Source organism: Notechis scutatus, chromosome 2 (assembly GCF_049901735.1).
Source record: "Notechis scutatus isolate UNSWTSFEM ecotype Mainland chromosome 2, rNotScu1.2, whole genome shotgun sequence".
Taxonomy (NCBI): Eukaryota; Metazoa; Chordata; class Lepidosauria; order Squamata; family Elapidae; genus Notechis; species Notechis scutatus.
In genome coordinates, this window is record NC_142010.1 from 219,540,297 (window position 1) to 219,567,993 (window position 27,697).

The following is a 27,697-nucleotide window of genomic DNA, read 5'->3' on the forward strand; positions in this document are numbered from 1 at the left end:
ATTGCATCAAAAGAAGGTCACACAACCCACAACTCCGCATCCAACCCCACCCCATAAAATACCTGAATTTCTCCTCTTACTAAATACAGCTAAATTCGACATTATATTTGTCTGTGAAACATGGCTCAACACATCTCTCTCTGACTCCATTACCACAGTAAGAGACTATCATGTTTACTGATCAGATCGTAGAGGAGGTGGTGTTGCTATCTTCTATAAAAAGTCCCTACATCTAAAAAACATCCAAGTTACCCAGGAGCTTGCTATTCCTGAGACCATTGTCTGTGAACTGTTCTTAAATATCACATCTCGGTTCTTACTATGTTACAGAGCCCGATTATGACATCAAACATGTAAACAAGCTAAATACACTGCTATCATGGGCAGCATCCTGCCCACACGCTTTTATCTTTCTTGGTGACTTCAATCTACCTCATACCCTGTTTCTCCAACAATACAGCCTCTCCCAATAGGAAGTCCCAGCATGTTTTATAGGCATGAAATGAAATTAAGCCCCTCCCCCCAAATTAAGGCCTATATTAAAACATGCGAAATGGGGGGGAATGGCAGGGGGGCTTGCCATTAGGAAGTACTTTTGTTGCACACCCAGATATGGTGCCGCCTGCGTTGACCTCGGCATTGGTGGGGCACTTTGTATCGGAAGACCTTCTCCCACCGACATCGAGGTCAACATCCAAGCTGTTGCTGCTCGCCTGCCCGAAGATGCAAGGGGGGGAATTAGGTCACCCCCCAAAAAGACGGCTTAGCCGTTTTTTCGGGGCTCAAAAAAAAAAAAAAAGACCTGGCCTTATTATATCATCACAATGACAGAATCCCCAATTATAACTTCAAAAAAGGCTACTATGATCTTATAAACAACGATCTCTCATCCCTTGACTGGCAATTTCTATTCACTGGATGCAATACTGTTGAAGACCATTACAACATATTTTTAACTTGATGTCAAAAGAGTCATCAAACTATATGTACCATTAACAACTCCCAAAACCAGAAAAAGAAATTACCCAAAACAATAAGGAAGCTTCAATCCAAAAAGAAATCACTTTGGCAGAAAAAGAAATCTAGTCACGTTGCCAACTTCAAAAGCCGATACAAAAATTTATGCCACCAGATAAAAACTGAATGCACCAATTATCACATTAAACAAGAAGAAAACCTTCTACACACCAATTCCACCTGCGCTTTCTACAATTTGTAAACAACAAACTAAAAGACTCAAGGTCCATCCCACCCTTGAAAGGACTTAATGGTAAAGACTGCAACGATGACACTATTAAAGCCAATCTCTTTAACACATTCTTTGGCTCAGTATTTGTAAACAGCAATGGATCATGCCCAGTATTTCCTAGTCGAACCACAGACAACTACAATGATCTAATACATATTGATTTTACAGAAGACAATGTTGAAAAAGTACTACGCAATCTAAAACCATCTCTATCTATTGGACCGGACGGAATATGCGCCTACTTCTTTAAAAAGCTATCCACTGCCATAGCCGAACCTCCAAGCATAATCTTCGAAAAATCTTTCAGGACCAGCTCCTTGCCAAAACTATGGTCACAAGCCCACGGTCATCCCCATCTTAAAAAAGGGAGACCCCAGCCTAGTTGAAAATTACAGACCAATCTCTTTATGCTGCGGAACCTGTAAAGTCATGGAATCAATTATTAACCAATCCATCATCCTCCACTTAGAAACAAACAACCTACTCTCTAATAAAGAATTTGGTTTTAAGAAAAAACTATCGTGTAATCTGCAACTCTTACACTGCAAAAACATATGGACTATACAACTCGATCAGGGCAAAACAATAGACGCAATCTACATAGACTTCTGTAAAGCCTTTGATTCAGTGGTACACAACAAACTACTCCTAAAACTAAAATCTTATGGTATCTCCAGACACCTGCATAACTGGACAGAAGCATTCCTGTCAAACAGAGAACAAATGGTCAAAATTGGGAGCGTCCTATCAAATTGTGTACCTGTCAATAGTGGCGTCCCCCAAGACAGTGTTCTAGGACCAACTCTTTTCATACTCTACATAAATGACCTCTGTGATCATATCAAGAGCAACTGTGTTCTCTTTGCTGATGATGTAAAGCTATTCAACACCACAGACAATACTGCTACCCTTCAAAAAGACCTTGACTATGTATCAGAATGGTCAAACAAATGGCAACTTCAAATCTCAACAAATAAATGCTCTGTCCTACATATTGGCAAAAAAAATCAGAAAATAAAATACAGGCTGAATAGTCAAGACCTTGTTGATGATCCAAACTCTGTCAAGGATCTTAGAGTACTCATCTCAAATGACCTAAGTGCTAGAGCCCACTGTAACTACATAGCCAAAAAGACGTTAAGAGTTGTTAACCTAATCTTACGTAGCTTTTTCTCTGTAATACTACACTAATAACTAGAGCATCAAAACATTTGCTAGACCAATACTCAAATATAGCTCATCAGTCTGGAACCAACATTACGTATCTGATATTAACATAGTTGAAAAAGTCCAGAAGTATTTCACAAGAAGAGTTCTCCACTCCTCTACTCGTTGCAGAATACCTTATGCCACCAGACTTGAAATTCTAGACCTAGAAAACCTAGAACTACGCCACCTTCGGTCCGATCTAAGTATAGTATATAAAATCATACATTGCAATGTCCTACCTGTCAATGAATACTTCAGCTTCAACAATAACAACACAGAGCAAACAATAGATACAAACTCAAGGTTAATTGCATCAAACTTGAATGCAGGAAATACGACTTCAGCAACAGAGTGGTCAATGTCTGGAATACTCTACCTGACTCTGTGGTTTTTTTCCCCAAACCCCAAAAACTTTAACCTTAGACTGTCTACTATTGACCTCATCCCTTTCCTAAGGGGGGGGGCATGCATAAGCGCACCAACGTGCCTACCGTCCCTGTCCTATTGTTTCTTTCTTTCTTTAACTTAGCAACTTTAAGACCTGTGGACTTCAACTCTACAATTCCCCAGTCAGCATGTCCACAAGTCTTGTAGTTGCCAGTTTGAAGAACCCTGGATTAAACCATTCAAGTATTTTACCATGAAGTAAATACAGTTGAAGTATTCCTCAACTTATGACACAATTGAGACCAACATTTCTGTTGCTAAGGGAGAAATTTGTTACGTGAGTTTTGTCCCATTTTATGACCTTTCTTGCCACATTTGTTAAGTGAATCACTGCAGTTGCTAAATTAGCAACACAGCTGTTAAGTGAATCTGGCTTTCCCATTGACTTTGTCAGGTCATGAAAGAGTCACATGATCCCAGGACAATGCAACCATCATAAATATGAACCAGTTGCCAAGCATCTGAATGTAAATCATGTGACCATGGGGATGCTACAATAGTCATAAGTGTGAAAAATGGTCTTAAGTCACTTTTTCAGTGCTATTATAAATTTGAATGGTCACTAAATTAACTGTTATAAATTGAGGACTACTTATATTAAAGCTAATTTTATTTCTCCATGTCACTTTTCACTAAGAATGATCATTAACCGAGTGAACAATTGTCAATTAATTCCCCCTTTCACCTTTCAGCTCCCTGCTAGTAGATATTACAATTTCTAAATTGGAACATGAGAAATCATCCAAAAATTAAATCTTCTGAAATTCTAAATCCAAACCTAAATTAATCATATAATGAATATTATAGCATATAGTATGTAACACATTATTTCATTTAATTTGCCTGATTATTTATCAAAACAAAGAGAGGCAAACTATTTACATCAAATACACCTGTAATTTCAGCAACCATTCCTCCCCACCCACCCTTCTTTAATTAATCTGGAGGCAGCTTTCTTTTTATTAAGTTTTTTTTTTAATTTTTACTAGGAATGAGTCAACTTTGATTCCAAGTGAATATATCAACAGTCACTTCACTTCCCTCCTACATAAACTCCAAAGGTAAACCAATTGCAAATGTAGTCATATTACCTTGCTCTCTCCATCTGGCAAGAAGAGATAAGCTCCACTTTTATCTCTGTTACTGGTAGTTCCATACCAAGCAAACTCCAACTTTACTCGATAGTTTTTATTATCTTCTTTTGTATTTATTTTCTAAAGGGAAAGCAATTAATGAGGTTAATCTTCCTCATAATTTCAGTATCAAAAGTATTTTAAAAATAGTTTACATTCATACCTCAACAAGTCCAGAATTCCCAGAGAACCAGATTTTCATGTAATGGTTCTCTAACATGATCTCATCCAAAGCGTTCTGTACCTCTTTAACAGTAAAAATTCTGTATGGCTTGACTAACTTAGCTTTATCATTATGATACAGATTATAATCAGCAAGCGCAGTTTCTGAATTCAGTCCCTCTAGAAGCTCATAAACTCCAAAACCCAAAGGAGGTAATTGAGTTAAGAAAGAGATCTGTTAAAAAAAAAAGAAAATGTTATATTTCTGATCTCAAAAGCAGATATCCAAATGTCAAAAATATTTCTGGGTCTCAAAACAATCAATAGTTAAGATCTTAAAATCAACACTACAGATAAGTCAAAAGAACTTGTTAAAAAACAACAACAAATGTTCAGAAAAATTATTTCTGTTTGTTAAATTTATCATTTGGTAAACACACCATCAGGTAAGCCCAGCTCCTCATGTCTCCATGGACACACCTAATTTTCATGATAAAGTATGGAAGCGGCACTGCCTTGTTTGAGGATTTCTTTTTTTTTAAAGTGTAGCCTCCTCACCAACCCCCTCACAGGGATTTTGTGGACAGATCTATGCTTAGTTTCCAAGCCTACAGCTGCAGCTTCCTAAGAAGTCTTTTGTCACAGATATCACTAAAATATCTGTTTATTTGCTATTTTAAGAATTATACAGGTATATTAAGTTGATATACCATAAGTGTCGACCGAAAAAGCCGAGGCACCTAATTTACCACAAAAACTGGGAAAACTATTGACTCGAGTATGTTAGGGTGGAAAGCAGCAGCTACTGGTAAATTTCAAAAATAAAAATAGATACCAATAAAAACTTTCACTAGGACAGTTGAGAATAAGTTTGATGTTCACAATTTCCTCTTGAAAGAGACTAGTAAATAGGGAACAAGAAGATGAAGAAAAAGAAGTGTGTTTTTTCACACTTTTCATACTGCAGTGAACAAAAATGGCATCGTAGGAACAGGCTTATTCTCAGTCCAAAGGTTTTTTGTGATTTCTTCCTGATTTAAGGGAAATTTGGGAAACGATCTCACTATCATGAAAGGTTTAATTGATTCACTAACCAAAAGAAGATGATGATGACAGTGGAAGGCAGGAGTCACTCTCTCCCTTGCAAGAAAGCAAGAGCCTTTCTTATGATCTCTCTCTCTTCTTCCCGTAATACAGTCAAGCCTTTCCAGCACGTGCGATCTGCCGCTGCAGCTGTACCTTGCAAATGCAAAATCCCGGGTTTTTGCATTTGCAAGGTGCAAAGCGGCGGGGCAGATCGCGATGCTGGAAAGGGCTTGACTGTATTACGGAGAGAGAGAGATCATAAGAACGGCTCTTGCTTTTTTGTGCAAGGGAGAGTGACCCTGCCTCCCACTGTCATCAACATCTTCTTCTTTTGGGTTAGTGAATCAATTAATTTGGGAAATGATCTCACTATCATGAAAGTCAGTGTTCTCTGCCCATGAGGCGGAAGAAAACGCCCTAGGCATATCCACGCGCGTGTAAGGGGAATCAAAATCCCAACGTTCAACGCCTAGCACGCAGCTGTGAGCAAATATTGGGAAAACCTGATTGATCAGGAGGCAAAAGAGGGAGGGGTGGTGGTGGACGGAGGTCCCACTGGTATTTGTGAAACACTTGGTCGGCAGCGCTTAAAGTCAACGTCCTGGCTCCCACCCACCCACCCACCCAAAGCCACGAAGTCCCCCAATCGCGCAGCCCAGAATCACCCTCCCTCGGGCAGCAACGACGCCCGGTGTTTCCCGAGACAAGAAGCTCCGCCGTGCAATGAAAGCGCCTGGTTCTAGGCTCCCAGGCTCATAAAACAACGCGAGCGAGGCTGCTCCGCTCACCGCTTCCTCAGCCCCAGCTGCTTAGTCCGCTGGGAGGAGGGGGAGGAGGTGGTGCGCAGCTCGCAGCTGTGAGCCCTAGGCTCATAAAACGCTGAGCCGAAATGCTGCTCGCTCAGCTTCGCTTCCTCCCTTCCTCCCGAGCGGACTGAAAGCAGCTGGTGCTGAGGAAACGGCTGAGCGGAGCCGGCGAGCTTGCTCGCGTTGTTTTATGAGCCTAGAGCTCAGAAAACAACGCGAGCAGCCGCCGCCACCTCCTTCCCCTCCTCCCGAGCGGACTGGAAAAGCTGGCGCTGAGGAAACGAAGCTGAGCGGAGCCGAGCGAGCCTGCTCGCGTTGTTTTATGAGCCTAGAGCTCAGAAACAACGCGAGCAGCCGCCACCACCTCCTCCCCTCCTCCCGAGCGGACTGAAAGAGCTGGGGCTGAGGAAACGAAGCTGAGCGGAGCCGAGCGACCTGGCTCGCATTGTTTTATGAGCCTAGAGCTCAGAAAACAACGCGAACAGCCGCCACCACCTCCTCCCCTCCTCCCGAGCGGACTGAAAGCAGCTGGTGCTGAGGAAACGAAGCTGAGCGGAGCTGAAGCGACCTCGGCTCGCGTTGTTTTATGAGCCTAGAGCTCAGAAAACGCGAGCAGCCGCCACCACCTCCTCCCCTCCTCCCGAGCGGACTGAAAGCAGCTGGTGCTGAGGAAACGAAGCTGAGCGGAGCCGAGCGACTCGGCTCGCGTTGTTTTATGAGCCTAGAGCTCAGAAAACAATGCGGGCAGCCGGCACCACCTCCTCCCTCCTCCCGAGCGGACTAAAAGAGCTGGGGCTGAGGAAACGAAGCTGAGCGGAGCCGAGCGAGCCTCGCTCGCATTGTTTTATGAGCCTAGAGCTCAGAAAACAACGCGAGCAGCCGCCACCACCTCCTCCCCTCCTCCTGAGCGGACTGAAAGAGCTGGGGCTGAGGAAACGAAGCTGAGCGGAGCCGAGCGACCTTGGCTCGCGTTGTTTTATGAGCCTAGAGCTCAGAAAACAATGCGAGCAGCCGCCACCACCTCCTCCCCTCCTCCCGAGCGGACTGAAAGAGCAGGGGCTGAGGAAACGAAGCTGAGCGGAGCCGGAGCGACCTCGGCTCGCGTTGTTTTATGAGCCTAGAGCTCAGAAAACAACGCGAGCAGCCGCCACCACCTCCCCCTCCTCCCGAGCGGATTGAAAGAGCTGGGGCTGAGGAAACGAAGCTGAGCGGAGCCGAAGCGACCTCGGCTCGCGTTGTTTTCTGAGCCTAGAGCCTAGAGCCAGGGCGCTTTCATTGCACGGCGAAGCTTCTTGTCTCGGGAAACACCGGGCGTCGTTGCTGCCCGAGGGGAGGGCGATTCTGGGCTGCGCGATTGGGGACTTCGTGGCTTTGGGTGGGTGGGTGGGTGGGAACGAGGACGGACGGAGTCCGTGAAGTGGGGCTTGCCTGCCCTTGCTGGCTGCCTCTGCTTCCTTAGGGGCGGGAAGGGGGCTCATCTGGACCAAGGGTGAGTCTCCCCTCAGTTTCCCAGAAGGATCTTCCGTTGCTTTTGCCTTCTCCCTACATCTTCCCTCTGTTAAAAATCCCCCACACACACACACACACTTATTTTCGGGCGGATAGATTTCGTGTCTGAGCATTCTCACATGGTGGTGGGTCTTTCCCCCTAAAAACAATTAAAAAAGAAAAACAATATATCCTCATGCAAGAACTTTTCTGCTTCCGATTACCCCCATGCTTAAAAGTTGCAAAGGAAACACGGAAGCAGGGAAGCACCTGCCCAGCTCCGGAGCTCCACACCATTTTTTTTCAGAGGGAATCTGACTCGAGTATAAGCCGAGGGGTTTTTTCAGCACAAAAAATGGGCTGAAAAATTCAGCTTATACTCGAGTATATACGGTAATAAAAATAATAAATTCTTCTGGTCAGAAGAAAACAAACTGAACATATTATACTTAATAGTATACACTGTTTTATGTTTCAAACCCTTATTGTACATTTCAAGTAGACAAAATAATCTTACTTGCTTTACTTTACTCATTACATGACATAATAGGTACAAAACATATAGCGCTAGTTTATATGAACATCTAATTGTTTTAAAGTGCTTAACTTGTACTTTAATCAAAGTGAAATTAAAATTATTTTCTCCTACCACAAAACAGAAAGAGAAGTTATTTGCATACTTTTATATAAAACATCTAGTTAAAAATATATCTGCATCAATATATCTGTATTCTGATCTTCTTACCAAATTCCAATTTAAACTTTGAAATGAAATATATATAATCTATCACTTTATCAGTATTGTTTTTTAAACTGCAATCCCACATTGAGATTTTAATTTGAGAATAGATCCATTAATCTCAATAAGTTTTATTTCTTAATAAAAGTTCTTAGGATTTAACTGTAAAATTTTCAGGGCCTCAAAATATAGGCACCAAGGGAGATATTTTTTTTGTATTTGGACTTTTTAAAAGATAATCCAGAAGACACTCTTTATCATTCTTTATCTGCTCAGAATATCATTGGGCTCCAGCTACCAGCCCTGGACGACATCTTCACATCTCACTGTTTGAGGAAGTTGCACAACATTCTCAGAGATTCTTCCCATCCTGCTTATAATCTTTGTGAACTGTTGCCTTCTGGCAGAAGATACAGAACAATTAAAACTCAGATCATACATTTTCTGCAGTTAACAATGAACTTAAGGACTACCATCATATTACTTGGTCTGTTGTGTGGATGCTTGTGTGTTTTTAGGAGGTGGAGAATTTTGGCGGGGTTGTTTTGGGGATTGTCATGTGGTGCACGCGTGTTGGGTCTGGTCTCTAGGAGTTATGTGAATTTCATTGTATGAATACTGTGTACATACGTACAATGACAATAAATTCAATTCAATTCAATCAACATTAATAAATTGATTGAAATTTAGTATTTTTTTATTTTTCAATTAGTAGGACATTTTCCAAAATTAAATTTGCTTTAGAACATATAGACATATATATTAAAATAGCTTGCCTGGTATGCATCTTGTGATATTTTAGATGTTCCATCCCATACTGCACTAAGTTGGACCACAACTGCTTTTCCAGTTGGAGAGAGTACTTTAACTCTAGGCGTATTCACATAGACTGAAACCACTGATGAACGTTCTTGTTCCACAGGATTAAAAATCAAAAGGTGCCTGGAAGAAAATGGATGAACCTTGTAATTTGGTCAAATAATTCTGTTTCACTAAAAATAAATTCCCCAGAAACAAGAAATCATTAGAAATTGGATCAGTTATATTCATGACTGGGTTCATGACTGGACTAAGCCATAATTTATTTTATGTATAGTTTAAACAAACCAGACAATCAGATTCAATCTTGTAGAGAAATAAAACAGTCATCAATTGTTTGGACCATTCATGATTTCTCTTCACCATTTTTATCTCTTCTATGCACTTCTATTGATTGGATAAAGGGTTGGGGAAAGCACCAAAGTATAAAAAATGAGTTCTTATTACTATACATTGATAAACAGCAACTGAGAGCTTGTTTGGTGTAGTGGTTAAAGCATCTGGCTAGAAATTAGGAGATTGTAAATGCTAGCTTTGCCTTTGGCAGAATATCAGCTGGTTGACCTTGGGCCAGTCACTTTCTCTCAGTCCTAGCAATGACACAATGGCAAACGGCAACCTCTTCTGAAAAACCTTGCCAAGAAAACTGCAGGACTTGTCCAGAAAGTGTCCAAGAATCAGACATGATGGAAGAGAAGAACAGCAGGAGAGATCAACTGCATCAACAATTTCAAATGATTATTTATTGTTCAAAAATAATCTGCACTTTACTTATTGTTACATCTGCCTACATGAAATAAATATGGCTTATAATGTATGAACCCAGTCTGTTTTTTATCTTAAAACCCCCCCATAGTTTAATATATTTTGAGGATATATAAAAAATGATCAAGATGAATTAGTACAGGTAGTCCTCGCTGATAACCATAATTAGGACTGGTAATTACAGTTGTAAACCATGATGGCCAACAAAGCAGGTCATCTGCTGTCACATAACAGTGGGGTGCTGCAAATGGAGGCCAGCTGCCAACCATCCAAAATGTGGTCATGTGACCATGGGGAGGTGAGGCAACCATTGGAACTTCAGAACCAGGTATTAAGTAGCTTTTTTAAAGGGGGGGGGGACATTGTAACTTTGAATAAGTGACCAGTCATAAATTGAGGACTGCCTGTAATCCTGTTGTAAGATGTATTCAATAGACTTATATAACACTCACTTAAAAAGTTACAATGCATAAATGTACCATTATTTTAAAAAATGAAATAAATTCATAGCATAAGATTGAATGAAATTAAGCTTCATCCAAAGTAAACATCCTCCAATGAAGGAAACTTGCCAGATTCGACCCACTGTTTAGCAGCTTGCTGACTTGGCAGCATCCAGGTATATTGGGGCTAAATCTTAGATTTTGGGGATTATACAAATTGAACTAACAAATCTGATGAATCTAAAGATAGCTACTGCACTGTTAAAATCACAATTAATATATCAATGGACAATGAAACTCTTAACTCTATATTTATCCAAATTACTGAAAAAATAGTTTTATTATTAGAATAGTATATCTTAGACATGGCATTTCTGGCCCCATTCTCATCTTGTTATCATGTTCCACAATTGGTTTCATTACTGAAATACTTCCTCTGTAAATTTGTACAAGTACCAGCTGCAAAGGTCAAAATGAATATATTGAGATTGTGTGTGCATATTCTATACTTATAGAAAACAAAAGAATTAAAGCAAGTAAATTTCAAGTTAGAAAGTATGAGTAAGGTAAGTTCCACAAAACTGATATACCTATAAAATCAAACTGGGCATATCATAAAGAAAACATCTGCTTTGATGTGTATTCTTCTGAAATACCTCCCAAAAGATAAAAAAAAAAGTGTGAGGTTATATAATAAACAGTGTGAAGATGGATGGATGGATGGATGGATGGATGGATGGTGTGTATGTATTTACTTAGCAAAGGGAATAGCTCCAAATAGCATTTAATTGCGATTGAACCTGTATCACCAAATCTTCTATCAATGTCTAGAAGTAGACAATTTTGTTATGAACCAAGACAACAAAATAATAAAAAAGACCTACATTGAAATCATTCAAGCAAATTTTCTGTTCTATGCTTTGCCTATGTAAATGTTTTACACCAGAGTAGGTAATATAAGGTCCATGGATGCTAGTATAATCAGGCACTACAATATAATTAATTGCAAATTTTAAGATTGTTTATACTGTACTCTAGTTACAAAAGTAGATAAGTATATATTTCATATAATATTAAATCCAGGATCAAATATAGTTGAATGTTGGAAAATTCAGGAAGAGGAACGTTACATCTTTAAAATTAAATCATAAGAATAACTATTAAGTTAATATTCTGTTTTACAGTTTGTAAGTTACTGGCCATTATCAGAATAGAATGCTGGAATCCATAAAGACTTTTATTATAGAGTTACATATCTAAAAAAGTTTACATTCTCAAAGATTAATTTTATTTGCTGATTGAAAACTGTAATTCATATCTCCATTGATTATACGAACCCAGATATACTCTAGTTACTTGCTGTCACTGATACAAACTGAAATGTATCATATCTCTGTACCTAGGAGACCTGCAAACTGCTAATATATAGATAATCTGCATAACACACAAATTGAGGAGATGGGAAAACTTTCAGTCTGACTAACAATGATGCAGAAAAATAAGAAGAAGGGTAATATAAATAATCCTTCATTTACATCTGCAATTGGAACTGAAATTTTGGTCAAAAGTTATGATGGTTGAAGTTAAGGCACTCAAATGACCAGATCTGAATTTATGACCGTTTTTACAATGTTCATTAAGCGAATCATTCTCCCAATGGGCAAAAAATATTGGAAATTGGCCAAAATGTCACAAACTTTGGTCATATAACTGCAAGTAGCTACAGCCAGTCTTGTGAGATGGATGCCAAGTACCTGAAATGCAATCATGGGACCATGCTGGAGGTGCGGTGGGGAAGCATGCAGCATTTTATGATGGAAAGCACATTTCCTGAGGCTGTCATAACTGATCAGCCATTAAAAGTTGATAAGTTGAGGACAAATTATAATGTTTTATTTTGAACAGAACCACCAAGAAAAATATCACTAAATTAATTTATGACACTTGTACATAAATTTACTTGGGGAATCTAATTTATCACAGAGAGAAATACTTTGGGGAATAGAGAAAAATTAAAAGCTAAGAACATCCCATTTTTTTAGTAATCTTCAAATATACATTCGCAATTTTGGAAAAGAAAAATAAAACCATAAGATTTGTATACAGGGTTTCCAGTTAATAAGTTTGCACTTCAGATACACAACAGTATGCATACTGTAGCTATGACTAACACAAATCTACCATACTATTTTAGAGCATGTATACAGTATGATATTAGGCCACCTATAATATCATAGTTACAATAATCAAAACATCACAGTTACGATAACAAAGCATGACGCTCACAACAGACACTACTCATTCTGTGTAGCACCGAACACCAACTCATGTGGAAGACCAGATATAACTCATCACAAAGGAATGAAAAAATGAAAAAAATTAAAAAAAAAAATCCTGAAGCATAGTGGCAGGTTTATTGAAGGAAGTTTTTCTCTATTTGAATTCCTGGAGAACTTGGAAAAACTGAACAACTACCTCTGTTTTAGAGGCAATAGGCAGCTATGCTGCTCTCACCATTCAGAGCACTTCTTTCTGGCACTGGCCTCTGGATTTATGCTGGAATTGATTCTTCCTTCAAAAATTTAAAATTGTTCTCCTGTTTCGATCAGCCAGAAAGACCCTGAAGAAAAAAATTTCCAGTCAGAACATTTTTTTTCCTAGAATCAGAAGTGTGGCTTGGCCTATTCCAGCATTAAAGTGCTCTCCAAAATTTCAATTAAATTATGTTTTATTCTTACTGCCACTTTGGCAAGGGGGAAAAAAATCTACCTTGGTATGATCCTAAGCAATGAGATGGTGCACTGAAATTTTCATTTGCAAAAATACCACCTCCCTTTATGAAATTTCAGGAAGGCTATAAAAATCTGATGGAACTATTGCATTGATTGCATGCTAACAAAAAACACAGATGCTTTTTAAAAAATGTCCTAAGTAATTTCCCAGAAACAGACAACTGCAAGCATTACCCTTTACAAACAAAATAAATTACTTACCTCTAGTATCAAAGATACTTCCATGAAAAATTCATACCAATATGCCTAAATATGTCATTCAAGTTTAACCAGGAAAACTGAACTGCATCAAATGCACACTGCAGCATAACTGATTGCAAAACCCTCAATGCTAAAGCATAATCTCTTCAAAAAGCATAAATATGTAACTGGTAGGTAAGCAAGATCTTCAAAGAGAGGCAGTTTGATTCCTTTCTCCCGATAAACAGTAGAGACAATTGGCAAAATCCATAGATCATCATAAAAATATATGAATTATTTCACAAATTATAGGACCATCCATAAATGGTACTGTAAATGGTACCAAAAGAAATGAAGATCATAATCCCAAAACAACAACACACATACATGTAAAAATAATAATTCTAAACCCTAAATGATTGAAAACATATTTGAAAGTGGCAACAAGGCCAGAGAATATTGGGGGTGGGGGTGGGTGGGGGGGGAGAAACTCAAAAAAAAAAAAAGGCTTCAACAAAATTGAAGATCATTTTGAATCTTGCAGTTCAGTCAAAAAAGCCCATTGCAATTTTTACCTAAAATGTATGAATGATCTCTGAACTTTAAAATTTTACAAGGGTATACAATATATTTTATATTTTTTAAAAAGTCCCAGTATAATATAAGTAATCCTTGGCTTATAACAGTTAATTTAGTGCCCATTCACAGTTACAACAGCACTGAAAAAAATAATTTTTGACCATTTTTCACACTTATGACCGCTGCAGCATCCCCACGTGATTTACATTCGGATGCTTGACAACTGGTTTATATTTATGCCGGTTGCAGTGTCCTGGAGTCATGTGATCTTCTTTTGCAACCGTATGAAAAGCAAAGTCAATGGGGAAGCCAGATTTCACTTAACAATCATGTTACTAATTTAACAACTATAGTGATTTACTTAACAACGGTGGCAAGAAAAGACATAAAAGGGAGGTAAAACTCATTGAACAAATTTCTCATTTAGCAATATAAATTCTGGGCATGATTGTGGTCGTAAGTTGAGGACTACCTGCACTACTTTTGCTGATTGGGTCATAGCACTTGTAATCAAAAAAATTTTTTTACGGCATTACGGTAATATTCATCTTAAATAATTACACCACACATCAACAAATGTGCAAACAAGTCTATTTCAGAGCTAGTTTTTCTTTGGTTACAGTGCAATTTTTATCTTTTTTTATTTTCATTGTACTTAGCTATTTGCTGTCACTTCTGCTATTTATATCTAAACAACTTTGTAAGAAAGAATACATCCAAGTATGTTTACCTCTGGGACCCAACTAGACCTATGATTCTCATTATTGTGCCTGCAGCCTTTCACTTTGGTCCCTTTTGAATTTCACGCCCTCTTGTCTGTCACGGGGCCATGTGGCTCCGTGAATGGACAAGCCTCCCTCCCCCAATGCAAAGCAACTACCATGCCCAGAACAATGTTGTCAAAATGTGTCCACTGACCATAAAAATTGGGAATGCTATAATAGAAAGATTATATAAAGATGCACCGCAAGTTACACACATATTTTCCACTGCACTGAGCCATAAGCTATGAGCAATATTAGCAGAAGCAAGTATTTTTAAATCTGTGCTTTCATCCATCGCTAGGAGTCAGACGAGATATAAATTTAGATAACAACCATAATAATAGTAATAACAACAATAGAATGTGAGCAAGGTTTCAAGGAATTAACGCTTACAATTCTATTCTCATTACTTGTGGCCCTTAGGAGTTAAAATGTTTAATTTTAACTTTCATTGTTAGCAATGATGAATTTTCAATGGCTTAATCTAAACAAATTTACCTTATTCTGCTGTGGTCCATGTGATGTGTATGCATCTCAGCTTATTTATAATATAAAGCTTTGTGAATATGCTACAAATTGATGTCCAATGCTCTATTGCATTACTTGCTTTCCACATGAGCAGAAAAAAGCTAACAAATTCTAGACAGTTTTTTTTTTTGACAAGAATGCAACCCAAGACTACTTGCAGAAAGAGAAAATGTAATGCACATCAAGATGCAGCTCATAGTTTGATTTATCGTATCATATCAATTAGCTACAAAAGCCTTTTTTATTTCATGTTGCTACTGCTTCTTCATGAAATAAGTTGAATCTTAATATAAAACCAATAATATCAAGCAGATTTTCTGAAACACTATAATAATCAATCTTTAAATTTAAAGATTAAATTAAAAAAATAAAATCAATAGAAAAGTTAAGACTTAAAGATTGTTTTTAAAAGTCAGACATTTTAGATATATATTTATTAAATATTTAGTATTGTTTGAATGTTTCATACAAGAAGTAATTCAAATGCAACAAATATTTGAATTGTGTTACATTGTATTATTATAATCAATTGATGGGCTGCCAAAGCAAGATACATTAAAGCACACACTTTTACAATTAAAATAAAAAAGTTCAATGGTGACAGTGCGCAAATGAAAACAATTCTTTTTGTTGGAAAAGAGAATGAAAATCCACTGGTCTTCTTTTCCGTTTACAGTCTCCAATGAAATTGGATATTGTCTTGGAAAGTGTCCAATTCCCCAGAAGCAAAAATTGCACATCTATGCTATGCTAACTAAGATGACAGCTTGTTTTTGTAGAATTCTATTTTATAGAATTGTAGATGTAATTCAAATTATTTTTATGAATCTAAGCATTTATTTATTCAAGCAGCATTGTTTCATAGTCAGGTTTCTTTAGTAATGAGATAGTTAACAACCATTTATAATAGAAATTGGTGTACTGCTAATCAGAAGTAACATCTGTGCAAGTAATCTGGGTTGGGGCACATGCTGGGAGGGGCACATGCTGGGAATGGATAAACTACAGCAAACAGTGATTGTGCTGAATAATGCATGCTTTCCCATTCACACATACACAACACAGACACATCTAACATTTTTAGATATTTTTAAATATTAAAGAACCAAATATTTACCTTGGCTGTTTTCCCAGCTGTATGACAGTCTTATGTGGTAAAGAGTCTTGTGAAGATTGAGTAATATCCTACCAGCAAGGAAAGTAGTTTTGGTTAATTACTGATGCAAGATATGAAACAAAAATCAGAGCTAGAAACAGTCCAAGAGAGCCTGCAACTATACTATAATTAGGGTTGGTGATTTTGGCTCTGACATTTTATGGTCTAAAGTCCAAATCTTCTGTTTAAGTTCTAGTCAGGCTTTACCTGTGCTGAATGACCGACAACATTGCCAGAGAATATGCCAGACAAAAATCAATATCCCTCCTCAAGAATGAGGAAAATCTATTCAATTGGGTAAAGTAAGACTCACACCAAAAAAAAATTTCCAGTCAATTCTGAGAACTAAATGAATCCATTGTGTCCAAAGCAACCCAAGATAAATACACCTAACCTCTAACCAAATAAGGATATTAGAAACTGATCGAGATTTTTTTTGTAATTTAGACTGAAGATCTTTTTTCAGAATTTATTTTCAGACTGTATGTTCAGCGGAAATGCCGTCTCTAGTAGTTCAAAATACAACTACCATGCAGCACCAAAGTTTCCAGAATATCTCCTGTATGTTTTATCTCGCGACTGTTTTTCAAAGCAAAATAAAAATTCCTTTCATTAACACCTTTCTTTCCTATGAACAAGTATTAAATTCTTTAAAAAATTATTAAAAAATAAAACAGGCAGTTGGAAGCCAGTTTGCTTTAAAGTACTCCACCCACCCCAAAAAAAGGGCTAAGGTGGAAACAGGGAAGTTATGAAAATAGATCCTGGGAGAGTGAAAAGGCGTATTGTGTATATATGCATGTGTCCAATATGCATAAAGGTGTGGGGTTTAATTCTGCTGTTCTATTTCCTGGTTAAAAGACCAGTTCAAATCAATGTTTATAACCTATATTTTTTATAAAGCTATCTTTTCATCAGCACAATTTATGGTTTCTGTTACAGTAACTGTGATCACATTAGCTGCTTTGTGAAACCCACCATTGTAAAGAATGGTGTTGCTGCATTGTAGCTATACATTTCTTGGTCCTTCAGAGTAAGAATGTGAGCAGATTCAGTGATTATCTCCTTCAAGTTCATTAATGAATGAAAAAGCCTGCGAATAAAATAAATACACAACTATGAGGAATAAATTCAAATATTTTTGTGTTAAATTTGCCATGAAGTATTTTTTGTGTTAAAATTGACATGTAAGCATTAGACTGCTTAAACTTAAAACAAGCAAACAATCTTTAGTGTGACCTAAAACAAGACTCCAGATAATTAGATTCACCTTAAAGAATAAAACCTGTCAAGACTTTTTAGAGCTTTTAATCCTCACCTTGTGCCATAATCTACAACTACCCAATCTTTTGAAGTTCCTGTGATAGCATCATGATGTTGAAAAAGTCCCAGATTTCTTCTCGCCTCTGTCAGCAATTTATAGTAGTCTACTGAAGGAAACATTTTTGTTTTCTCAAACTTTTTGGATTGTACCACAGCCCAAGAATACAGAATTTCTGCAGCTCTGAAATTAAAGAGATTGCTTATTATACAATAATTAGCTAAACAAATATATGTTTAGTTGGACAACATTTGCAATTTTGACTTACATTTCGTACAATCACTCAAGTGCTATAAGAAGTATTAGGAAAATATTAGATTAGAGGCATTATTTTGATCTTTTCACACATGGAAATCTCACCCTCATAAAAAAAAATCATAGCTTGAAAAACAAAGTCTGGGATGCATTGTATTAAGTATGAATATATCTATCTTCTGGTAGTTTAGGCCTTCTATAATATTGTTCAATGGATTAGTGAAATCACTGGGATTCAGGCAATGTAAACATTTTATAAACAAACATTTCCTTTAAACCTAAAATTGGATTTGACTTATTTCATTGGACTTTTTGGCAAAGTATAAATTTAAGCATTTGTCATCATTATGATTACCATAATCTTTTTGAGTACCGTATTTGCCGGCGTATAAGACGACTTTTTGCCCTGAAAAACATGCCTCCAATTGGGGGTCGTCTTATATGCCGGGTCGCCTTATACGCCGGCAAATAGTAATTGGGAAGCACTGCGGCTGCCCGCGGCTGAGGCACTTTGCGCACCGTGGAAGCGATCCCGTGAAGCCGAAAGGAGCAGCCAGCCTTCTCCAGCTCCCAAGGAAACGAGGCTCGCACCGCCCGAGCTCCGCTGAGGTATCCGGCTGGGGCTGTCAGGAGTCGTTACCGCTGGCGGCGGCTCCGCGCGGCTCCAGTCCCGTTGCCTCGGGAAGGGAAAGGCAAAACCAGGAGCCGCTGCTGCCATTGCAAAGCGCTGCCGCGGCTCTTCCTTTTTGCCTTCCCTTCCCAAGGCAATGCGGGACTGGAGCCGCGCCAGCGTAACAACTCCTGACAGCCCCAGCTGGATACCTCAGCGGAGCCGGGCGTGCGAGCCTCATTTCCTTGGGAGCTGGGAGAAGGCTGGCTGCTCCTTTCGGGCTTCACGGGATCATTCCACGGTGCACAAAGTGCCTCAAAAAAAAAGTGCAAAAGTGGAAGGCGTCGCGGAAGAGGGGCGAGTATATAACAAACTATATTTTGAGTGGAAATGTTGGGGGTCGTCTTATACGCGGGTCGTCTTATACGCCGGCATATACGGTATATAACACATGAATAGCATTTGAAAATGCCAAAATGATCAGACAATCATTTTCTTTGGTTGTCTCTACACTTCTATTTCCTGGGGGTCATAGGATTAGCAATAGCACTTAAATTTATATACCACTTCATAGAGCTTTTACAGCCCTCTCTATGCAGTTTACAGAGTCAGCATATTGTCCCCCAACAATCTGGGTCCTCATTTTACTGATCTCAGAAGGATGGAAGGCTAGTGGGACTTGAGCCAGTGGGACTTGAACTGCCAAACTGCTGGCAATCAGCAATCAGCAGAAGTACCGCACTCTAACTACTGCGCTACCATGGCTCTTAGCATAGCAACTATATTACTTCTGTTCACAACTTGAAGTAGTATTTTGCTAATGGGGAAATACCTTTCTGAATGCTTTGCATGTACTTTTTGACAATCACACTTTTTGACTCTCACAGTCACAATTCCCTTTCCTGAAGATCTGAGAAATTCTATTGAATGTTCCTAACTTAGAACCTGTCATAATCAGAAATGGAAAAAGTAAAAGAAATGAATATTTGTTTATATACTTTTTGGGATTATTTGTTTTAAAAACTCTTTTGTAGGCTGATTATCTGTAATCATTATATCCCCCTAAACTTATTAATGGAGTGTTTTGTTCCGCTCTATTGGGCTTGTGAACTGTTTCAGGATTAACTGAAATAAAGTGGTATAAATGTACTTTAAATTGAATGATTATTTTAAAAACTTAGAATTCATGATGTAATTAAATCAACAAAAACAGTTTAATCAAGTTGTTGTGCACATCAGATGTTTAATAGATTTAACTGCAATTACCCAACAGGTGGATATGAACTTTCTCCTACAATTTTTAAGCTGTGATTTGGAAAAACCATTTGACATTATAGTATTTGTTGCTTGACAAAGAGAAGTATTTCATTGTCGGACATATTATTTCTTGCATAGAAGAGAAGCTAATTAATTACTCCAAGAAACAAATAGTCAAAACAAAAAACAAAAATTCCAGGATTTTAATACCAACCAAAAGTCATCTATTAGAAAAAGTATGAGACGTTAACAAAATGAAATAAAATTTTGGGGAAAAGAGAGAGATTCTGGAAGAATAATTCTTGAATTGAAGCACAATATAAGAAAAAAGGTTAATGAATACATCTTATAATACTACAGTAGTAATCATACCTATTCTATAAATTCCCCCCTTTCCCCTCCAATTTACAAGACACAGGTGTCACAAGGATAGCAAAACCCTAAGGCTTGCAGAGATATGAGAAATCTGTAGAAAAATCTTCAGCTAAGATGTTGTGACTAATGAATACAGAGTATACTCAGTAAATATGGAATTACTGCATTAGTTAACTTAAGTGTGGCTGACAGAATGTAGAATAGAGGGTCTGGAAAACTGAACCAAACCATTCAAGCAGTATATATCCCCTTGTTCTCACCAAAAGGTAAAATAAAGCAGTTCATTATTGCAGTAGAAGATATTAAATATGCAACAACTTTTACAATATTCTACAGTAGTTAACATTTAGGCCAAGATTTGTTGCAATATTCTATTGTAGAATCTTTAAAGTAATAAATACTACTGGATTGACATAGAAATATAACAACATAATTACAAAAGCATGTTACTTGATAGCATAAGAGTATAAATATTCAAAATTACACTATTTACCTTAAATATGATTCTAGAACTCTATCAAAGCGCTTGTAGAAAGGTCGTGATGTAAAATAGCCACTCCAATAATGATGATCTCTGTCTGCATAGGTGAAGAAATCTCCACTCAAAACAGGGAACACTGAATTACCGCTCTTTCCATCCAATTTGCCAGCTTTATTCAGCGCCTCAAAATAATCGGATAACGTTCCAAACTGAGCCTAAAGCAAATTAAAATGTGGTATAAATTCTCTACCATGCATTCAATTAGAACAGATTTTGTTCTTCAAGCATACTTTGAAAAATCTACTATTTCACTCCTGTAGATGTGATTTTTCTCATTGTTGTTCTATATTGATCTACTTTAGTTTTGGTTTCTCATTTTTCTTTTCTCCACACAAAAATAACTTTTTACATCTTGGTTTCACTACTATAGCTTGTTAATTCCTCAGGTGAACAGATGAGATGGGAAAGACTAATATATATATTTTGAAGCAAACCATGAATCGTCAAAATGTGGAACACTGTAATAGGGAACATGACACAGATGAAGCATGAACTTCTTTCTTTTGACTTGGGGTTCCTACTTAGCACTGGTAGTTAGCTTGTATCTTTAAAATTTTAAAAACTCACAGAAAATCTTGTCTAGGAAAAATCATATATTTTTTCTGATAAAACCTGAACAATTTTTCTATTACCAGACTTGTGATTCCCCAAGCATAGTTACCTGCTGCAGGAGTAGTTTTCATCCGTAATATAATTTTAGAAGACTATTGACCATGTTTGCATTATGGTGTATTGCAATTAATCTTATTCATTTACCGTTCTTTTTCTGAAGATACCAGAGCAATGCTCAGCATAATAAAGCAGCACCATCTATCTAAATTATAAATCTATATACTACTAAAACTCTTGCATCCATTTGATACTTTGTAACCTTCAATTGGGCAAAACATTGCATCATAGGACAAAAAAGGGGGCTGCCACAGGGAGGAAGGGGTCAAGCTATTTTCTAAAGCACCTGTAGGCCAAACAAGGAATAATGGATGGAAACTGAACAAGGAGAGATTAACCTGGAAACAAGGAGAAACTTTCTGACAGTGAGAACAATCAACCAATGGAACAGCTTGCCCTAGGAAGTTGTGGGAGCGCCATCAGTTGAGACTTTAAAGAAGAGATTGGACTGCCATTTGTCAGAAATGGTGTAGGGTCTCCCGCTTGGGCAGGGGGTTGGACTAGATGACCTACAAGGTGCCTTCCAACTCTGATTATCTGTAAAACCTGTCACAAAAGTACCTCAAATGGGCTAACTTGCAGAAAGCTGGAACCCATTACTCACAGGGGAATGAAATCTGTGGATTTTTTTTTGGCACTGTAGCACTGCTGCTGTTCAGTGCAGCTGCCACAGTGAGCTGTGATCACATGATTCTCATTTTTAATGTTGCCTGACAGCTTCATCAAAGTAAATAGGAAACATGGAAGGCAATGATATGATTGCTGAGATGTCTATGCTCCTTGCTTTCTTCACACTAGCAAAAACTTTGCTTGTGTGAAGCTTGCAGGGAAAAACCATTGAAAGCTAAGTAAGCTTTAAAGATTTGAATGTACTCCTGAATTGTAATCAAAAATTTGGAACATCATAATTTTGCATGTAACAAAAGCTGTATGTATAATCTGTATGTTTTTAAACAAACATCAGTTAGTTTACTATCCCATCTTACATTCCCATGTTTTGAAATTCACATTTACTTTGAATATGACATGAGTTTGTCTTAAACCATCATATCCATTATATTATTTAAAATGACATCAAAACTTTGAGGAAAAATACGTACAGAAACCCTCTCTTTCGCATAGAAGGAAAAGAATGAGAATTGCATAAACCTAAACTAAAACAGTACAGTTCAAAAACAGTGAATAACACTACATTACACTTAAGGATAAATAATATGCTTCCTATATGTGATTATAAGAAATTCTTGGAGATGCCACACAGATATGACTAAAATTGTTATGCTCTGGGCTACAAATTCTTATAATTTCAAAGTAACCATCAATAAATAATCATTTCAATGAAATCATTGAAGTAATAAAAGATTTTTAGTTGTTTTACATAGAACAGAAGTGCTTACAAATATAAAATGCTTACAATTCAAAATTTCCTACATTTGAATTTAAGAAATAGCAAATCATGAAGCAGTTAATCTAATGACTTTTCATTCAAACCTAAATCATTGCAAGTGTCAGCATTCAACTAAACTCTCCTGGGGCTGACATCAAGATGATATAAATTCTATGTAAGTCTACTTTGTATCTTATATAATTATATAGTTTCATCATGTTTTAGCTATAAAGTGATAACAGATAATTGTTTTAAAATTTACTATTACCTTCATATTTACTTTAGGGATTTGAAAATTAAAATATATACAGTCTCTATGTTTAAAGTAAATTCTATTTCTATTCCAGTTAAATAAGAACAAACTCTGACATCTAGACACATTCCTAATAATTGTATGGAAAGTCAGCACAACACATTTATGTTTAAAAAATTTAAATTATGGTATTCTGTAAAACTCTTTTAAGGAAAAGTCATATGACTTGCTACATTTTTTTCTTTCAGCTCAGTGAAGATTTGGGTTTTTTTTTTTAGAGAGAAGATAAAGGGATAAATTGTTCTGTTAGCTGAAGCTATTAGTTGCAAAAAAAATTGAGGTTACTTGAAAGTTGGGTTTAGTTTTCTTAGGGAAAGAACTAAACCACATGATTTATTCATAAAGCATATACAGTACACTTCTGTAATGTACCAAGGAGTAAAACTTTCTTATTTCTAAGTACAAATAAAGATTAAAATTGTTAGCCATATATTATATAACCTATATAGGATTGCAATCAACTTACAACCATATAGTGATCATTAGAAGTTACTACAGCACTGCAAAAAGTGACTTATAACCATTTTTCACGCTTACAACTGTTGCAGCATCCCCATGGCCACATGATCCAAATTCGGCTGCTTGGCAACTAGTTCACATTTATGATGGTTGCAGTGTCCTGGGTCATGTGTTCACCTTTTGCAATTTTCTGACAAGCAAAGTTAATAGGGAAGCCAATTCAATTTATAATCTTGTTACTAACTTAATAATTGTAGTGATTCACTTAACAGAAAATGGGGCAAAACTCACTTAACTATTGTTTTGCTAGTCACAAAAATTTTGGGCTCAATTGTCTCATACATTGAGGACTATCTCTACACCAGAACAAGGGAATAATATTTTAAAAGATTTATATATTTATTTGCCACAACAGTCCAGAAGCCAAATGTAAAGCTTTCAAAAAATTTCTAGTGAAAAAAAATGGGCATCTTAAAATCATTGCTTCCTACCTTGACATGGAACTCAGGATGAGAATTCATATAATCAAACAACTTCTGATAATTCTGATATTGCTGATCCCATTCCGAACTTTCACTATAGCGAAAGTCATCTCCTAGTGGAGCCAATAAAATATTGGTACGAAAAAGCTTTGACTTCTTTCTGTATTGATCTAAAATCATCCATGCCCTTAGAAATAAAAGAATAGATTTGCAAAATTTTACTGGTTGAATTAAATTACTAATGTTTTAAAAAAAGATTTATGCAACCAAATTTGATTCCTGAGTTCATAGTCTGACTATTTAAAATCTACTCCTTCTAATTAAATATGCAATTCTATGAAGGTTTATCATTATTCCTTTCAATTGACATAAGTGATAAGATCTTTAGCTTATTTATATTCAATCATTATGACTGAGCAAACAGATTTAGAAAATCTGTGTCAATGAAACGGGAACCTCCAAAATCCAGAGCATTCATTAATTTCACCATTTTAACTCCATCCATCCATCCATCCATCCATCCATCCATCCATCCATCCCTCTATCCAAGCTACTTTGACATCTGGTTTTGGCTCATATACCAAATAAAATGCTTGAAATAATGTTTTAAAAAATCCAAAGTTGTATTAGTGTGAAAAACATTTTTGTCTAATTATGAAATGTTCACATTTTATAGTTAGTGCATTATTGCTGTTGTTGATTGATATTTTTATACACTTACCTGTGCTGAACATTTCCAGAATGAATAGCTTCTGGGGGAACTCTCCAGGGGCAACTAACTCTTCCCCCAGGAAGTCGCTTAAAATCAAATTGGCAGCAGATTTTAGGATCTGGTCCACAAGTGTGAGGAACATCATAGCTATAGAAAGGCATCATGTGGCAGAGAATATCTGTATCAGATCCCAAATCTAAAATTAAAATACAAAGATAAATATAAAAATAAATTCTTTTACATATATCATAAACCAGACCTCTTAGAATCCGTATTACCCAAGTTCAGGCCTTAGACAGTTTTTCTTTCATCACCGATTAATTCAAAAAAAAATTTTTTTTTTTTACTATAAGCCATCGGTCACATAATAAAATATACATTATATGTCTTTCCTCTTGGTCATTCTCAAGGTTGCTAGATCCATGGATCATGTCATGTCACAAAAAACCAATATTCTATCTCATCAGATGACAGAAATTAATATTAAATTGCATTTACATACCATATTCATTCTCCAGTTTATAATCAAGATTACAATTGACAGCCATATATAGAATTATAACTACTTTTAATTAAATAGGTATACTGTGCTATTTTAATATTACTATACCTTGTAAGCCTACTACTGGTAGTTGCTTTCACAGACTTAACAATGAATGCCATATGTCAAGAATTCACATGCACTTAATTTCAAACTGTTTATATGATTTCACCTTAAAAGTCAAATGATTCTTGATAATATGAGATCTCCAGAATGATAGTCAAGTACTTCAGGAGCCCTATGTGTACTATGAATATATATACTATGAATTTTAAAAGGAATCTAGTAATGCTGGATAGTATGCTTTAGTATGCCTTCTGAGAATTAGAATGTCTTAGAAAAGTCAAACTAAACAGAACATCAACTAAAACAGGTTTAGGAAGCAAAGATGTAAACCTTGGAGAAACCCGCCTTAAAACCTTGGATACATTCATTTAGGTACCTGACTATAAGTAAGAATGTGCTTCTTTCATCATTACATCCAAAAACTGACTTCGGAAAGGCGATTTGAAAGTTATTTCCCTGCCTAACTTTTATTTCTGAGAGTTTAAGTTCACAAAGAAGGTTTTAAAATGAACAGCTTAAGTTTGCATTATAACAACAGCCCTCTAGCCTTCTCTTGGTTAAAGGTTATTAAATGATTGGTTTCAAGTTTGCTCCACTATTGTTTAAAGTAACAACAGCCATTTGATTAGACTACAAAACAGAGAAAAAGAAAAACTGTAACAGCTCACTTTTGCTCTCTCACAAATATCACTTAGTCCTAGCCTGCAAGCATTCTGCTACTCTGTTTTGATTATTTCCAGCTGAGCTGATTATTATTAGATCCATCCTGTTTCTCTCCATATCCTTCCTCCTGTTCCATTCACATGGTATATTATGTCTTGATTATAAGCTATATTACTACTTATATTCGCCATGGGAGACATATGGCTAAAGATGAGGATTAAAAAAAAACTATAAATAAATAAAAACTGGTAAATGCATCATCTATTCTTCTAGCTTCCTTAAAATAACATATTTGTAAAGTCCTTTATCATGCTCATTAAGTGCAGGATGGATGAATCTGATTTTTTATCTATCTACACCAGAAAACAACAAAGAAGTCAACAATCTTGCTATTCTGCTAAAACATATTTGATGATATAACCTATGTTACAACACAAATGCTGATAAAGATGTCTATTCAGAGCTTGTTTATTTGTATCAGAAACATCATAATTAAAATAAGGCACACTATATATGACATAAAATTTAAAATATAAAATACAAGATTATTCAAAGCTGACACTACATTACTCTGGGCAACAGACACTGTAGCACAAAAAGTTCATTCCTTGCAAGCTTGACATAAAAGCAAATAGTCATCAATAGATATATACAAATAAACCATATTTACACACATCCAACAGAGACAATAAAGCAGCTAAGAAGGAAACAAAAAGACCAGGAACACAACCTCTTGAGGAGCCAGCACTGATTAAGCAAGGATTATCACAATACTTATTCAAGGAATGACCAAGTGGAAAACCACATCCCCACCTAATGGTAGCACACACTACTATGTAGGCAGCAAACCCTACCCTTATACTGAGGATATAACTTAGTAGGGTAATGAAATGTCTGCAAGCAAACAACGAAGCTCAACAAGCACCAAGAACTCTAAAGTACTTGTTGCAATGAGCTCCTATGAAAGTAATACTTACCCCAATTCTGTCTCCAAAAAAATTCTAGTGATTTCTGAGTTGCAAGATGTTTTTTAACTGAATAATGAACTCTCTGTATTAGCATATTGGAAAATCCAGCACGTTTTAGAAGGTAAGCCATAGTTGGTGAATGTCCAAATGGATCAACTGCCCAGCCAGATTTTGGCTTTACTCCTAATGAAAAGAATGTGTGTTGAAAGCAATATAATGCTAGACTATAATAAACACACAACATTTATTCTTACACATGGGATCCCCAATATTTGGGGACTGATACACAAATTGGAATGGTTGACATAGTCAATTCTAAAGCAAACAGAAACTCCTAAAAGATAAACTGTTGCCTCATAGAAAGCTTTGTTTCTTTTTCAGTGCAACAGGAAACATGGTTACATGGATGAGGAAGAAACTGTCTGGAGAACCCAAGTATGAAGCAAAGGTGCTATCTAATCCAGTGGTGGGCTGCTGGATGGTCGGCAAGGTTCAGGTGAACCCCTAGCTGTGGGGTTTATTAAATTTTCCAAGAAATTAGACACATTAAAAAATGTAGGCATACAAAATGAATGCTATCTACCTTGACTTCCTACCATTATTATTTTTTGAGAATAAAAATAAGTGCAGTTTTTTTACTCTGCAGTAGGGCAGCCTTTTATTTTAAAAATGTAGTAATAAAGCATTAGGAGGATGCTAGGATGATTAGGATCTTACAGAAGAGCCTGTGAAC

At 36.8% G+C, this 27,697-nt stretch overlaps 1 protein-coding gene across 1 annotated transcript in view; it reads right to left on the reverse strand.

The window, feature by feature from the left end:
* MAN2A1 (mannosidase alpha class 2A member 1) overlaps positions 1 to 27,697 on the reverse strand; it is a 61,919-nt gene that overhangs the window by 11,614 nt on the left and 22,608 nt on the right. Inside the window, exons 6-15 of the mRNA XM_026673095.2 lie at positions 26,974 to 27,147; positions 24,736 to 24,922; positions 24,024 to 24,201; positions 20,657 to 20,859; positions 17,664 to 17,849; positions 17,324 to 17,438; positions 16,307 to 16,374; positions 9,096 to 9,261; positions 4,202 to 4,435; positions 3,997 to 4,119 (exon numbers count right to left, since the gene is read on the reverse strand). Coding sequence (XP_026528880.2) covers positions 3,997 to 4,119; positions 4,202 to 4,435; positions 9,096 to 9,261; positions 16,307 to 16,374; positions 17,324 to 17,438; positions 17,664 to 17,849; positions 20,657 to 20,859; positions 24,024 to 24,201; positions 24,736 to 24,922; positions 26,974 to 27,147 — 1,634 coding nt within the window. The remainder of the gene's footprint in view (positions 1 to 3,996; positions 4,120 to 4,201; positions 4,436 to 9,095; positions 9,262 to 16,306; positions 16,375 to 17,323; positions 17,439 to 17,663; positions 17,850 to 20,656; positions 20,860 to 24,023; positions 24,202 to 24,735; positions 24,923 to 26,973; positions 27,148 to 27,697) is intronic.